The 12,864-nt window shown below is 44.9% G+C and overlaps 1 protein-coding gene across 1 annotated transcript; it reads right to left on the bottom strand.

Annotated features, from left to right (window-relative positions):
- Window positions 1-10,040: 10,040 nt before the first annotated feature.
- THRSP (thyroid hormone responsive) lies at window positions 10,041-11,353 on the bottom strand. The gene has a single exon (XM_086933903.1). It carries the CDS (start codon window positions 11,266-11,268, stop codon window positions 10,882-10,884), a length of 387 nt encoding a protein of 128 aa, XP_086790029.1. The 5' UTR covers window positions 11,269-11,353; the 3' UTR covers window positions 10,041-10,881.
- Between the last annotated feature and the right edge of the window lie 1,511 nt (window positions 11,354-12,864).

The raw sequence follows: 12,864 nt of genomic DNA, 5'->3' as shown, positions 1-12,864 counted from the left end.
ACAAATATACTGAGTTTCTCAAAGTGTCTGGCTTGCATTCAGGCAACTAGCCCATCATTCGCAACACTCACCGTGCACTCACTGCGATCACACTATTTCCAAAGATCACTGTTCACTCCCGCCATTCTCCCTCCTCTTACCCTGCTCCCACAGAGGCACACCTCTCAGCCTGCACTCACATGACACTCCACTCACCTGTCACTCTCACCCTGCAGTCTCCGCACTCGCCCTGCCCTCACAGCGATCACACTGTACTTACACCACTCACCATGCACTCATGCCGTTCACCCGGCACCCACATGATACTCCAATCACCTGTCACTCTTACTGCTCACCCTGCAGTCTCACCTCTGCATTTTCACCCACACCCAGACTCAATTGGGCACATCCCTCACCCTGTTCTAACATCACTCACCCTGCTCACCTTACTTTCACATGATCACATCACTCATCCTACACTTACATAGGCACTCTGGTCACTCGCACAGCTCACCCTTCACTCACATGGGCTCACCACACTCAAACATGCTCAACACTCGCATTGCCCTTCTCTCACCCTGCACTCACACAGGCCCTACTGCTCAGCCTGCATTTACACAGGCACTGTTTTCACCCGTCGCTCACGCAGCTCACTCTTCTTGCACACAGGCACAATAGTCTTCCAAAACTCACAGGGACACACCACTCACCCTCCACTAACTACTCTCACCATGCACTCACTATCACAGCTCACCCTTCACTCTTGCTGCTCACCCTGCACTCCACTCACACAGGCACACAAGTCCCCCAGTACATACACAGGCACATAACTCACTCTGCATTTACACCGTCACACTACCCACCCTGCACTCATTCCTCTCACTCTGTATGCACTAACTCACGGTGCTTTCACTCACACTGTTCACAATCACCCACAATTTATATGAGCTCACATTTTATGCTGCAGAGTAGCCCCTTGCTGTAGAAAGTCTTGCAAGCTATAGTGCATGCACAATCAGCACATACTCTTTCACAGGCAAGACCGAAAAATTACCCAACTGTCATAAATATTCACATTTCTACAAGGCACCTGCAAAATATCTGTTCTTTCCACAAAACGAAGGGTCTCATTTACAAAAGAAAATGGTGATGCGCCGCAAACCATTTTGCTGCGCTGAGCTGCGTCATTGTAAAAGCACAGAGATAAGTCTTCTTAACAACAATACGATGCATCTGAGTGCTTTTCCCTGCACTGGTGCACAATTGGCTGCCATGTTCCAGTGCATGCACCCTTGCGTCTTGTTGCAACGGTGCCTTCGTTGTGGGGATGATTTTTTTTGTGTAGGAAGGGAGAGCTTCCTGCACAATAACAATCATTGATGGCATGCACAGAAAGAGGAAAAAACAAGGAGAAATAAAAGTATTTCTCCTCGTTGCGCCACTCCTACACTTCGCCTGGGGAGGCATAGGATTCTGACGCATTCCCAGCTTTACAAAACTTTGTGAACCTGACAATGTGTCCAGTTCCATGCATGTTGCGTGGCAACACCCACAGCAGCACTGATGGAATGCCCCTTTCACACAGAGAAATGTGTGAAAGGGGCACCTATTTACAAGGTCATGAAAAGTCACGCAGGGTGACTGCGTGGCCTTGTAAATAGCTGGGATGGTGCAGTGAGCTAAATAACGGTGATGGATCAAGCCCTGATCTTTGGACTGAGTAAGAGTGGTCTGCTTAATTCAGACACTCTGTTCATCACCACCCCCTTTTCTGAATCGTTTTTGGCCACTATAGGTGTGGCAGGGTATACTCAGACATGAGTCCCTTGCTCACTGCTCCATCCGGATTCAAGCAAGCCGGGCCGACGACGGCTGAAATGCCAGGAACCGGTCCCCGGAAGCTTGTCTCCTTTCTGGTGAAGAATTGGCTTGGTAGTTTGGTCTGCCCTGTTCCCATGATGCACTGGGCCAGGGACAGACTAATTTGCATATAGCCAGGTTCTGAGCTGGGATGGTGCAGTGAGCTAAATAACGGTGATGGATCAAGCCCTGATCTTTGGACTGGGTAAGAGTGGTCTGCTTAATTCAGACACTGTTCATCACCACCCCCTTTTCTGAATCGTTTTTGGCCACTATAGGTGTGGCAGGGTATACTCAGACATGAGTCCCTTGCTCACTGCACCATCAGGATTCAAGCAAGCCGGGCCGACAACGGCTGAAATGCCAGAAACCGGTCCCCGGAAGCTTGCCTCCTTTCTGGTGAAGAATTGGCTTGGTAGTTTGGTCTGCCCTGTTCCCATGATGCACTGGGCCAGGGACAGACTAATTTGCATATAGCCAGGTTCTGAGCTGGGATGGTGCAGTGAGCTAAATAACGGTGATGGATCAAGCCCTGATCTTTGGACTCGGTAAGAGTGGTCTGCTTAATTCAGACACTCTGTTCATCACCACCCCCTTTTCTGAATCTTGTAAATAGCAGGTACACTGCGCCGCTGGTGTGTCACAAAAAAAGGATAGACTGGTGGCGCAATGTCCTTTTAAATGAGGCCCTAGATACCTAGTCCATACCATCTGTAACTGCGTGGCCGGTGCAAGAGTGGAGAGTGATGGCAAAAGAAGAGAGATCAGTGCTGAGGCTTTGGGGATGGTGAGGGACTGAGTCTGAGGATGTGGGAATAAACTGGGAGCTGCAGAAGTGGGGGAAGCAGGCACAAGAGGTTAAGGATGAAGCAATACAACAGATGCTGTGAGCTTGTGATGGAATAGAGTGGGGACTTTGATGAACGGTGCTTTGCAGGTGGTGAAGTGGCACTGGCTCCAGAGTACATTTTTAATCCTTCACCTGAGCTCCCTTGGCCTGCAGAGGGAGCTGCTTTTTTTTTTTTTTTTTTTTTTAAATTTTTGAAAACCTTTATTGTGCATAAGGAAGAATAACAAATACGGGCCTACAACCATCCGGCCGGCCACGAACGATCAGTTAGCACAACAGCTTGCGTTATGGCGACACAGTACCGTAGCAGAACCTCAAACATTTAAAGGAAGAAAGACTGAAGGATATCGCAGCACCGTGTCACAGGATGAATGTAGGTTTAATTTTAAAGTTTTTTGTTATGCAACTATTGAAGTCAGGCCGTAGTGTTCCGTACCGATAAAATAAAGTGAAGAACAAGGTCCATGCAGGTGGGACAAGACGTTAGCAACTGTATCAAGCAAGTCGTAGATCGATAATCAAGTCCCCGCCAGGGAGGATGGTTACACAATAGCAATGCAACAGAGCAGCACCTATGACCCGGTCACATTACCACTGCCACCCTGCACCCAGCACTCCCAGGAGCTGCTGTTTTTGTTGTTGCTGAAGCCATGGCGTAGATCAGTGTTTGAACCTGTTGGCCTGCATGATGGCAGTGCTCTGTGGCGGCAGGTACCACAGTGGAGCACTGTCTGAGGATGTGCACACCAGCACCAGGTTCTTTAGGACACTTGGGCTCACGTTTCAACAATGTATTTATTTATGCGATTTTATATAGCGCAAACTTTACCCGAAGGTGTCGGAGCGCTGGGACTTGTGAAAGCACACCAAAGCTTCTGCTCTGTTTTGGAACACCGGCACCAGCATTAAGCTTTTCTGTTCATCTTCTCAGTTCAGACACGTTCAGGTGTTGTTACTACACAGCGTGACCAAAGGGTTGAAAGTGATGCTATAGCTTTGGTTCAATAGCCCCTTGGACTTGTCACTGTGGTGGGCGGTCCATTTTTAGCAGGTTTCACTATTTTAGAGGAGTTTGAGTGTTTGACATTTATAACTTGAATTCTAACATCTGCACATGACATGGAATCTTTGCGCATTCACCATTTCACTGCATAGCTTTTGATTTGTTCAAAAAAAGTAGGCCAAAAATCACAAAGTGAAACTTGTCTATATTTCCATAGTTGCCCATTGTACTGTGTGGCACCTACCGCCATTCCTGGCTTTCCATTCACCACAATGCTTTCATTGTGGAGCTTGTTTTTTTTTTCTTCTTTTTTCATTGTATGTAAAATACCAAGATGCAAAGTGTTACAAGATTAAAAAAAAACATGTTTGCCAAAGCAGTCAATTGGATGCTGTGATATTAATTTGTAAAGAGTGGATTAGTTTGTTTCCAATAGTGTTACTACTTTGAAAAAAAGCACATCACAGCACTATACAAGTATCTTAAATTTTCCAGACTACTGCATGGAGTTATGTCATGAGTTGCCATGACATAACTCATCAAGAAGCAGTGCAGTGTTGTTGTTTTTTAACCCTCTCTGTTTTATTCAAATTTTTAGTGTTCATTTTTTTCCTCTCATGCATTTAGTGCCAACAATCTTATACAGTTTCTATATGCACCCATTTTGCCTTGGAATCTCACTGAAATCTTAGTAAGTGAATGACTGTCTCCATGGAGCTAGGTATTGCCCAGCTGTCCTGTCGGACTATGCATTAGAATTATGAGTAGGTAGCAGGGAAAGCTGACTGAAGCCCAAATACCTGATGCCTGCCTTGCTTCAGCGGAACCTGTCCCATGAGCTGTACAGATGGCCTGTGGCCTGACGAGTAGACTGTGGTCAAGAGACCTAAACATGAGTTAGTTGATCTGAACAGGGGGAGGTGACGATGGGCCTCTAGATGACAAACCCACTGGGAGAGTTCACAGGTAAAAGGATCCTCTAACTACAGTAACTGAAGTGGCAGTGCCTTAGGAAATACTGATGCCTTGGCAACCCAGTCAAAGGCCTCTGGACTTTCTCTTGATGTGTGCCTGGCACACCTGCATTATTTCAAACCTCCAAATTATTTTAGACCCCCTCCATCCCGCTCCAAGGCTCAATCACAATTCCAACAGTGCTGCACAGTTAACGAGAAAACAAATTATAAAAACAATCCAGAGTTACTCACCTTTAACCTCCTGACCACATAGGACTTCAATAAAGCTACAAAAGCTTGTAGATCAGCACCATCACTGGTACAAATATGTCCTGCTCATATATCCAAGAATATCCTAATTAGGAGCTCTGCAGGGGATCAAGCCAGAACAATCAACAACTACTTGGATAAAGGTCTCTTCTCAAAAGAACTCCCTAAAGCAAAGAGGCTTTCAAACAAGTTCTCCTTCTAATAAACTGTTTATAGGCAAATAGATTGAAAGGTCAGCATCAAGACAAATAGCTACATTCATGGAAGATGGTAACCTTCTCCTAGATTACCAAAACAGATTCTGGTATTGCTGTGGCACGAAAGCAGCACTGACTCCCACACGGGTTGATTTAAACACTGGAATGGATTAAAATGTAGTACTGGCATGCCTGTTACTTGACCTCTCCCATGTCCATCTCTATAGGGACTTGGACAAATCTTCTTAAAAAATAACTTTGTATCTGTAGTTAGCTAGGCCTCTGCCAATGAGAATGGCACCTCTGTCTATAATACTCTTTACAAATCGACTTTTCTGCTAGCTTGTCGGCATTCCTACTGAATGTGGTTCAATATGTTTACATATAGGGGATTTGTTCAATTTGGCATGCTAACAATGACCATTTTGTGTGTGTGTAGCACTCTGTGTGGCTGTGCAGTTACATGCAGTAATATTACCAACTCATTGGCACACAACTGCAGAAGAAGGAATAGTATTTGGGGAATTAAGCCTATGGTTTATCAGCTATCTACCCCAACTTCACTTGTGGTAACCGACAAAGCAGTCCTTAATTTATAATCATAAAGGCCAGGACCCAAAGTTTTGCTCAGGATCCTGTGCCCGGCAATTTCAAATGTCAGGTGAGCTGAATACCAACACTGCCAAGGCTTGATTCTACTGTGTGCCACTTTCATCTACCACCAGGCACTCCCTGCCCACTTATTTAACTTTTGCAGGTTCTTTTAAATTTTTGCTTTCTCATTTTGTCAGAATTTTTCCATCTTTCTATTTTGCCTTTCCCCCCTTTTGTGTTTTACTCTCTCTTGTTCTGGAGCAAAGTCAGATGAGGAAAAATTAGTGCAGGACCCCAAGATTGAGTGCAAGTGGGCTCCACCGACTCAAATTAGGCACTGCCACTAAGCTTAATCTTTTGAGACCTGTATATAAGGGCAGCTTCACCCCTGAATATTTTGCAACATCCAATTGGGTACACTAAATTATGCCTTCAGTTGTTTATGGGGCAGGAGCATATTTCTGTACTTTCAATTATAAATAGTTCACAGTTACATTGTCCTGTACAGAAGGAATCGGGGAATTGGCAAAAAGGGTGTTGTATTCTTGAAATACCTTTGTGAAAACGTGTTATGTGCTTTGGATTCAACTTTATAGAAGTTGTTTTTAATTGTCGGTGCACTCAGTCCGCACTGTGAGTATCCTAGGAGCAGTGTCAAATCTACAAAAACATGCTTGTTACAATATCAAGTTTGTCCAATATATTTAAATGGTACAGTTTGTCACTTGTTATTATATTGGCTATGAGGATAGCTCGTACCCCACTTCTGGAAATTCTTGTCCTGCCCCATTGCCCCGGCCCCCCCTCCCAAAAGTGTCTCTAGTTGCGCCCCTGCTCCTCACTTCCTTCAGGGTGCACTGATATGCATCCCGACAGCCATATTTTAGTGGATATATTATGCTTCACAAGGCATTCCCAGTATCCTAAATAAAATGGATATTACCTGCGTGATGGGATCATAGTTTAACCGATCAGTATACTGCTGCAATCCTACAAAGCTCTGTGTTTTTAAACAAACACTGTAGATAGATCATTGGGCAGCCAGCTTCATTTTCCTTTCATCGTGAGCCCGCGTAGAGGCCAAGAGGACTGACCCTCACACTGGCGGTGTTCATGAAAACACAAAAAAATGATATTCGTGAATACTTTAAAGTTAAATAATTAGCACAGTTCAGGCTGAGGCTCAGGACATAATTTGGCAGGACTGTACCCCTGAAGCCTCTAGCAGAGGCACAGACTGATGGGGGGGGGGACTTCAACGATTAGAACAAGAGAATGAAGGGGAGGGCGGTGTTTTGGAATGCAAGGTAACGTAATGAAGTACCATGGAAGCATGTATCCATCAATTCTTTATTATGTGACAGAGGTACATCTAAGTAAACGATTTTGCTTTCACTCTCTGCATTAGGGTGACCAACCGTCCGTAAATTTCATTGACCATCCGTAATTTGGACCTCACTTCCATTGACCATGACGAACCCTTCTACGGACGCCTTTTGTCTGTAATTTTGGGCCTTGCAGGGAGCAGAGCGGTTCCCCTGCGAGAGGCCTTAGCTCCCTGGTGGGGCCGTCTCTCACTCATCCTCGAGCACAAGAGCAGCCCCACCCGCCCATTGTCAATCTGTATGCTGGCTGATTGCCACATACAGAATGAGAATGGGCACGTTTGGGCTGTTGCAGCATGTTGTGGCCTCCTCATGCCACGGTCTAGGTCAGGGCCTTCTGTTAGGGTTAGATGGAAGAAATGTACAAAACAAATGTACAAAATAGCCCATGCTGCTGTGTGCCAGTTCATGAATAGAAGCTGGCGAAAGAAGTTCAAAAAAAGGGGGTTATAGTTCTTACACAGTCTCATGATTTCAGAGCTGAAACATTTTAATAATATATACAACAAAGCCATAGTTGCTGCTTTTTTATTTATTTTATGCAGTTAACATCCATTGACAAAGCCAATAGTCATGGCTTGTTGTAGGTCTAATGTTACTAGATGCAATTATAGAAACCGCAAAATACCAGTCGGGCAGTACATTATGCTCAGCACATTTTTAGCTTAGTTGTTTTAAGCCACACCATTAAATACATCAGACACGCCCCTTGGAGAGACCCCTAGTTTTTTCATCCCATGCTTTTGTCCAGGGGCATAGTGAACCCCCTCCCACCCTTTGCTTTAGGAACTACAGCGAGGTTGAAGTTCTTGATGGGCCTCTTCTGTCTGTAACTCGGTAGAAAAAGGCTCAGCTCATAATTAATTTGTAAAGGTGGGTTAGTGAGTAAGTGAAGGAATGGGTAAATGGCTGGATAAGATAGTGAAAGGATGAATGTATGATTAAAAGGGTGAATGGATGGATGAGGGTAAATAGATGGATGTATGAGTGGAAGGGTAGATTGATGGTTAAAAGGGTGGATGGATCAGTGGATGGATGGATGAGTGAAAGGGTGGATGATGGGTGAGTGAATGGGTGGGTGGATGAGGGAAATGATGGATGGGTTGATGAATTGATAAGGGAAAGGGTGAATGGATGGATGAGTGAAAGGGTGGATGTAAGGATGGACGAGTGAGTGAAAGGGAGGGTAGATGGATAAAAGGATAGATGAGTGAAAGGGTGGATTCATGAGTGGATGGAAGGGTGGGTGGGGGTGGCTAAGTGAAAGGGGAATGGAGAGAAAGGTAGGATGAATGGATGGATGAGTGAAAGCATGGATGAATGATTGACAGAATGGATGGGCAAATGGGTGCATGGATGAGTGAAAAGAATGTAAAGATGGATGATTGAAAGAATGCATACATGAGTGAAAGGGAGGGTGGAGAGCTGGAAGAAAGCATGGATGGATGAGTGAAATGTTGAATGGGTGGACGGATGAGTGACTAGGTGGATGGAGGAGCAAGTGAAAGGATGGTTGGATGGGTGAAGGGGTAAATGGATGGATGGGTGGGAGAGTGGATGGATGAGTGAAAGGATGGCTTGGGTGAAAGGGTAAATGGTTGGATGGATGCGTGAATGGATGGATTGGTGGAAGAGTGGATTTGATGAGAAAGGATGGATGAGTGAAATGATGGAAGGAAAGATAGATGATGGATAGGTTTGCAAATGGTTGAAAAGGTTTGCATATTGATGGGCACACAGATGGAAGGACAGAATGAATGGTGAAAGACTGAATGATGGATGAAAGAATTAATAGATGTCAATGTAAATTTTAAATGGTGGATACAGGGGTTTGATGGAAGGATGAATGGCTAGATCCTTGGACAAGAGAGCTCTTCTGGAGTGTTGTGATCACTTACTTTGCTTTCTTGGTGCCATAAGAGCTTTGGTTGTAAGTGGGAGGTATTTTAATTTTCTGGCTACTCCCTTGCTTATGTGTTACTATTCTGTATTTGCTGTGTGCTTATATGTGGGATCTATACATCATGCATATGACATTTTTAGTGGCACCCAACTGCTACCTGAATGTTACACTAATAATTGTAAATGTTTGCATGTTTTGTTTTAGGTGTAAAGTTTTAGGGAGAGCCTCATAGTGCCATGAGCTGTGCTTGAGATGTATATTGTGTTTGCAGCAATAGGCAAGGCGTCAAAAATAAAGTATGTAATGGTGTATCGACAGTGCCTTCTTTAAGGAAGCTGCAGGGAAAAGCACCTTTGTGACTTCCGTCAGCTAGTGCAACTCTCTGCGAAGCCCCCCTAAGCAAAGTCCAATTTCATATTTTTAGTTACACTTGCTGAAACACCCATCATGCGTTCCCTATATTAGGTTCATCACAGCAATCCTCCCTTTAGATCACCTATGTGTGCCGCTTTAAATCTCACAATAGAACTCCGATATGAGATGCTAGTTACAAAGTCTATCCGATCAGATCTTCCCGACCACTTCTCTCACCAAACATACCTGCTCAAGACCATGAATTGTAAACAAAATATCAGACAGGTCAACACAATGCAGTAACCATCTAAATAGATTATTTTCATATGAAATACCACAAAAAGCCCTGCACAATTGTCTCAACCTAATATAAACTTATTTTGACTTGTACTTAAGTGGTTGTCTATTTACTTACTTTTATACTATCGCGCAACCTCCTCTGATGTGTCTGTAAAATTTACCTTTCGTCTCGAAGGTTTGTCCTGAATGTTGACCCTTTGTCCTGAATTTTTACACTTACCGTCCTGAATTTGCACCCATGCCAGTTGGTCACCCTACTGTGCATAACAGGTAAACGTGGGATAAAAGCATGCTGGTCCTAGAATAATATTTTTTAGTTGAAGATAGACTCTTTTTTGAGGGCAGTTTGAAGTAACACACAGCAAATAAATTAACCGGATTGGCTAAGACAAGTTGCTCATGTTCAGTTTATTTCATTGATGCTTTCTCACGTGACACCTCACTGCCTCACACATGCTGATACCAACAGACAATCTATTAACGCTTAAAAATACTTTGACAATCCAGCATTTGGGTTTAGTTTTTTTTTACAAAAAAAGTAAACAGTCTTGAAGGGATTACTTTGCTGTGAATGGTGTCCTCCTTGGTGTTCGGTCTATGCCATCAGAATACACCATCGGAGTCTGATAACTGCCTCTACCTTGAGGTCCTTTATTACAAGTCCTCTGGTTCGTGCCTCTGATTTTTACTCATGTCCGTCTTAGCGAATGCAAATATGTTGTTCGATGCAGTGTCATTACTTTTTAATGCAGCTTTAATCCAGACAGTTAAGAATCCTTTGCAGCGACTATAAATCCACTGTACCTCCGGGCTTTCCTGTAGCTGTAACATTGTCATTTAAGCATTAACAAGCTTGCCAATGACCCCTAATTACAGAAGTAATTTCCACCTCAAACCCCACAAGTACAAAGGCAGCCTTACACAAACGAGACTTTAAAGCATGTGGTGCAGTGGTCTCTTACAAACATTTGATGCTATGAATTTGATTCAGTTTGTTACTTTACCTAATTTTGGATACAGCACGGACCAAGGAAGACTAGAGTCTGCTTTTTTTCCATAAAATGTACAGGTTAAAATAATCTGCATTTCTTGACAGCACTTGAGGTGAACGATTCATGGTTCATCGATGACGGTGGATTATTCTGTGCTGTTTGTTGTAGACGCTCTTCATTTCCAAGTTTGGTTGAGTCGTGGACCTTCGGTGCGGTGCTGTGCTCACGTCACCTGTCGTCAGTGAGCCATCCCCATCATGTCTTTGTACCTCCGGGTCAGCGCGCGGGCTTGGTTGGTCAGGCGGCTCAGAACGTGCAGGAGTCCTCGGGTGTGAGACAGGAGCAGCACTTCCAGGTCAGGGCTCTCTTCCGTCTCCGGGTGCAGGTCTGTGGTGTTGGCCTTGGCCGGCCAGCCGTCCAGAGGGATCAGCCCAGTTTCCACCGTCATCCGGATGGACTTCAGCATGATGTAGCTCTGGTAAAGGTCAGAGAGGCCGGTGCCCTGCGGCTGGTCCAGCGGGACATCCAGCAGCAGGCTGGGAAACATCACTTCGTGCTCCATGTTGCAGGCGGCTTCGGAGAACTTGGCCATGGCGGAGGCGAGGCAGTTTTTCGGGTGCTGCATCTCTGGAACTGTGCAGAGGCCTCCTCGAGTCGCAGGGCAGTTGTTAGGTGGGTGATTCCCAGTGCGACTGGGTATCTGCTGGCATTTCAGGGGTTATATGGGCCAGAAGCTGGTGGCGTGACTTTTTTTTTTTGGAGCAGTCAAATTGCAACAGTGGCAAAAGTTGGATCGTGCAGGCAATCTACTTCCACAGCTTGGTTAATAATCCCATGGGTTACATAACGACTGCCAGCCCGAAGCTTGCTCAAGACAGCTCTTCGATTTCACTGCTCACTGGGTGAGGTGATCTGATGTTGGGCAATAAATAAACGAGGCGTTCCTCCTGTTTCACAGTATGAATAACTCCCCTGCTGCCGGTCCAGAGTGACCCATGCAGACTTTGATAAATGCTTTATTCAAGGACAGTGTAAAATAACTTGATTAAAAAATGAAAAGATCTTACATGAGTTTACCAGATTTCGAAGTTTACTTTTCACTGTATCATTTGTGTAAAAAAAAAAACACACAAAAGTACTATTAACATTTGAATAGTCCTAAATAGAATAAAATTACAAGACCTATATATTCCATCACCATGAGGTACTGTGCTTACGTTTTATGCGTCTTTTTTTGCATTCGGCTCTCGTGGTTTAGCTTTTAACAGTGCAAAACCTTTCTAAAACATAATTTTTTATAAACCTTTTTCTTGAATACCATTTCGCAAATAATTAACCATATGAGCTCATTTAGACACAGCTTGTTTTCCATAAGATGACATGCTAATTACTTGCATAAGACAGATGTGTGCTTTCAGGGTAGGGAACCACAGGTGTTATATGGTGCAAATCATAATAGACATTGACAAAGTCAATCAGTCTCACCTACGAGAGCCTGTGACTGATTTGTAGCTCTGCTGTACAGCAGCATGACTGGAGAATGCAAGGAAGCAAGCACAGGGAGGATGAGTGGGAGGCTGTACCATTTCATGTTTCACCCGGACTTGCGGAGGTAGTGGTGGTGGCGATTGATTTAAAAAAAGCGTTTGACAGCCTGCACTGACACTTTTTATTGGCTGTCATGGGTGCGATGCAACTGGGGGAGGACTGGTTGCAGTGGGTCCGTCTCCTTTATGGGAAGCCCACCGCCAGAGTGCGCACAGGAATGGCTTTTTCGGCTACCTACCATATTTATAGAGGGACCAGGCAGGGGTGCCCCTCTCGCCATTGCTCTTTGCTCTGGCAATGGAGCCTCTGGCGGCGCGGGTCCGGAGAAAGCGAGCAGATTTGGGGGTATCCCTAGACGGGGCTCACCACATTATCTCGCTATACGCAGATGATGTATTGATCTATCTCCGAGATGGCACGCAGGGGTTTGCCCTATCTTAGCTATCCTGATCTGAAAGAAATACGTGAGTGATAGATTCCTAACCTTAGAATATCTCCAGGCGTCAGACTGGATCCGGAAAGTTCTCATCAGCAGTACCCTTGCACGTCGGAAGGTGGCGTCGTGCGGCTCCACGTCAGTCGCTAGCATCGTAGGCGCCAAGATGACGTCACGGAGACTACTTAGGCGCCACCCATGCGCGCTGACGTCAGTTTTCTTTTTCCGCACCAGCAA

This window comes from Lissotriton vulgaris, chromosome 8, assembly GCF_964263255.1.
Source record: "Lissotriton vulgaris chromosome 8, aLisVul1.2, whole genome shotgun sequence".
NCBI lineage: Eukaryota > Metazoa > Chordata > Amphibia > Caudata > Salamandridae > Lissotriton > Lissotriton vulgaris.
Note: the sequence above shows the minus strand (reverse complement) of the source record. Positions and strands in the feature narration are given on the sequence as shown.

Coding starts and splice junctions, on each gene's coding strand:
- THRSP (XM_086933903.1), bottom strand. CDS start 11,268: ATGCAGCACCCGAAAAACTGCCTCGCCTCCGCCATGGCCAAGTTCTCC.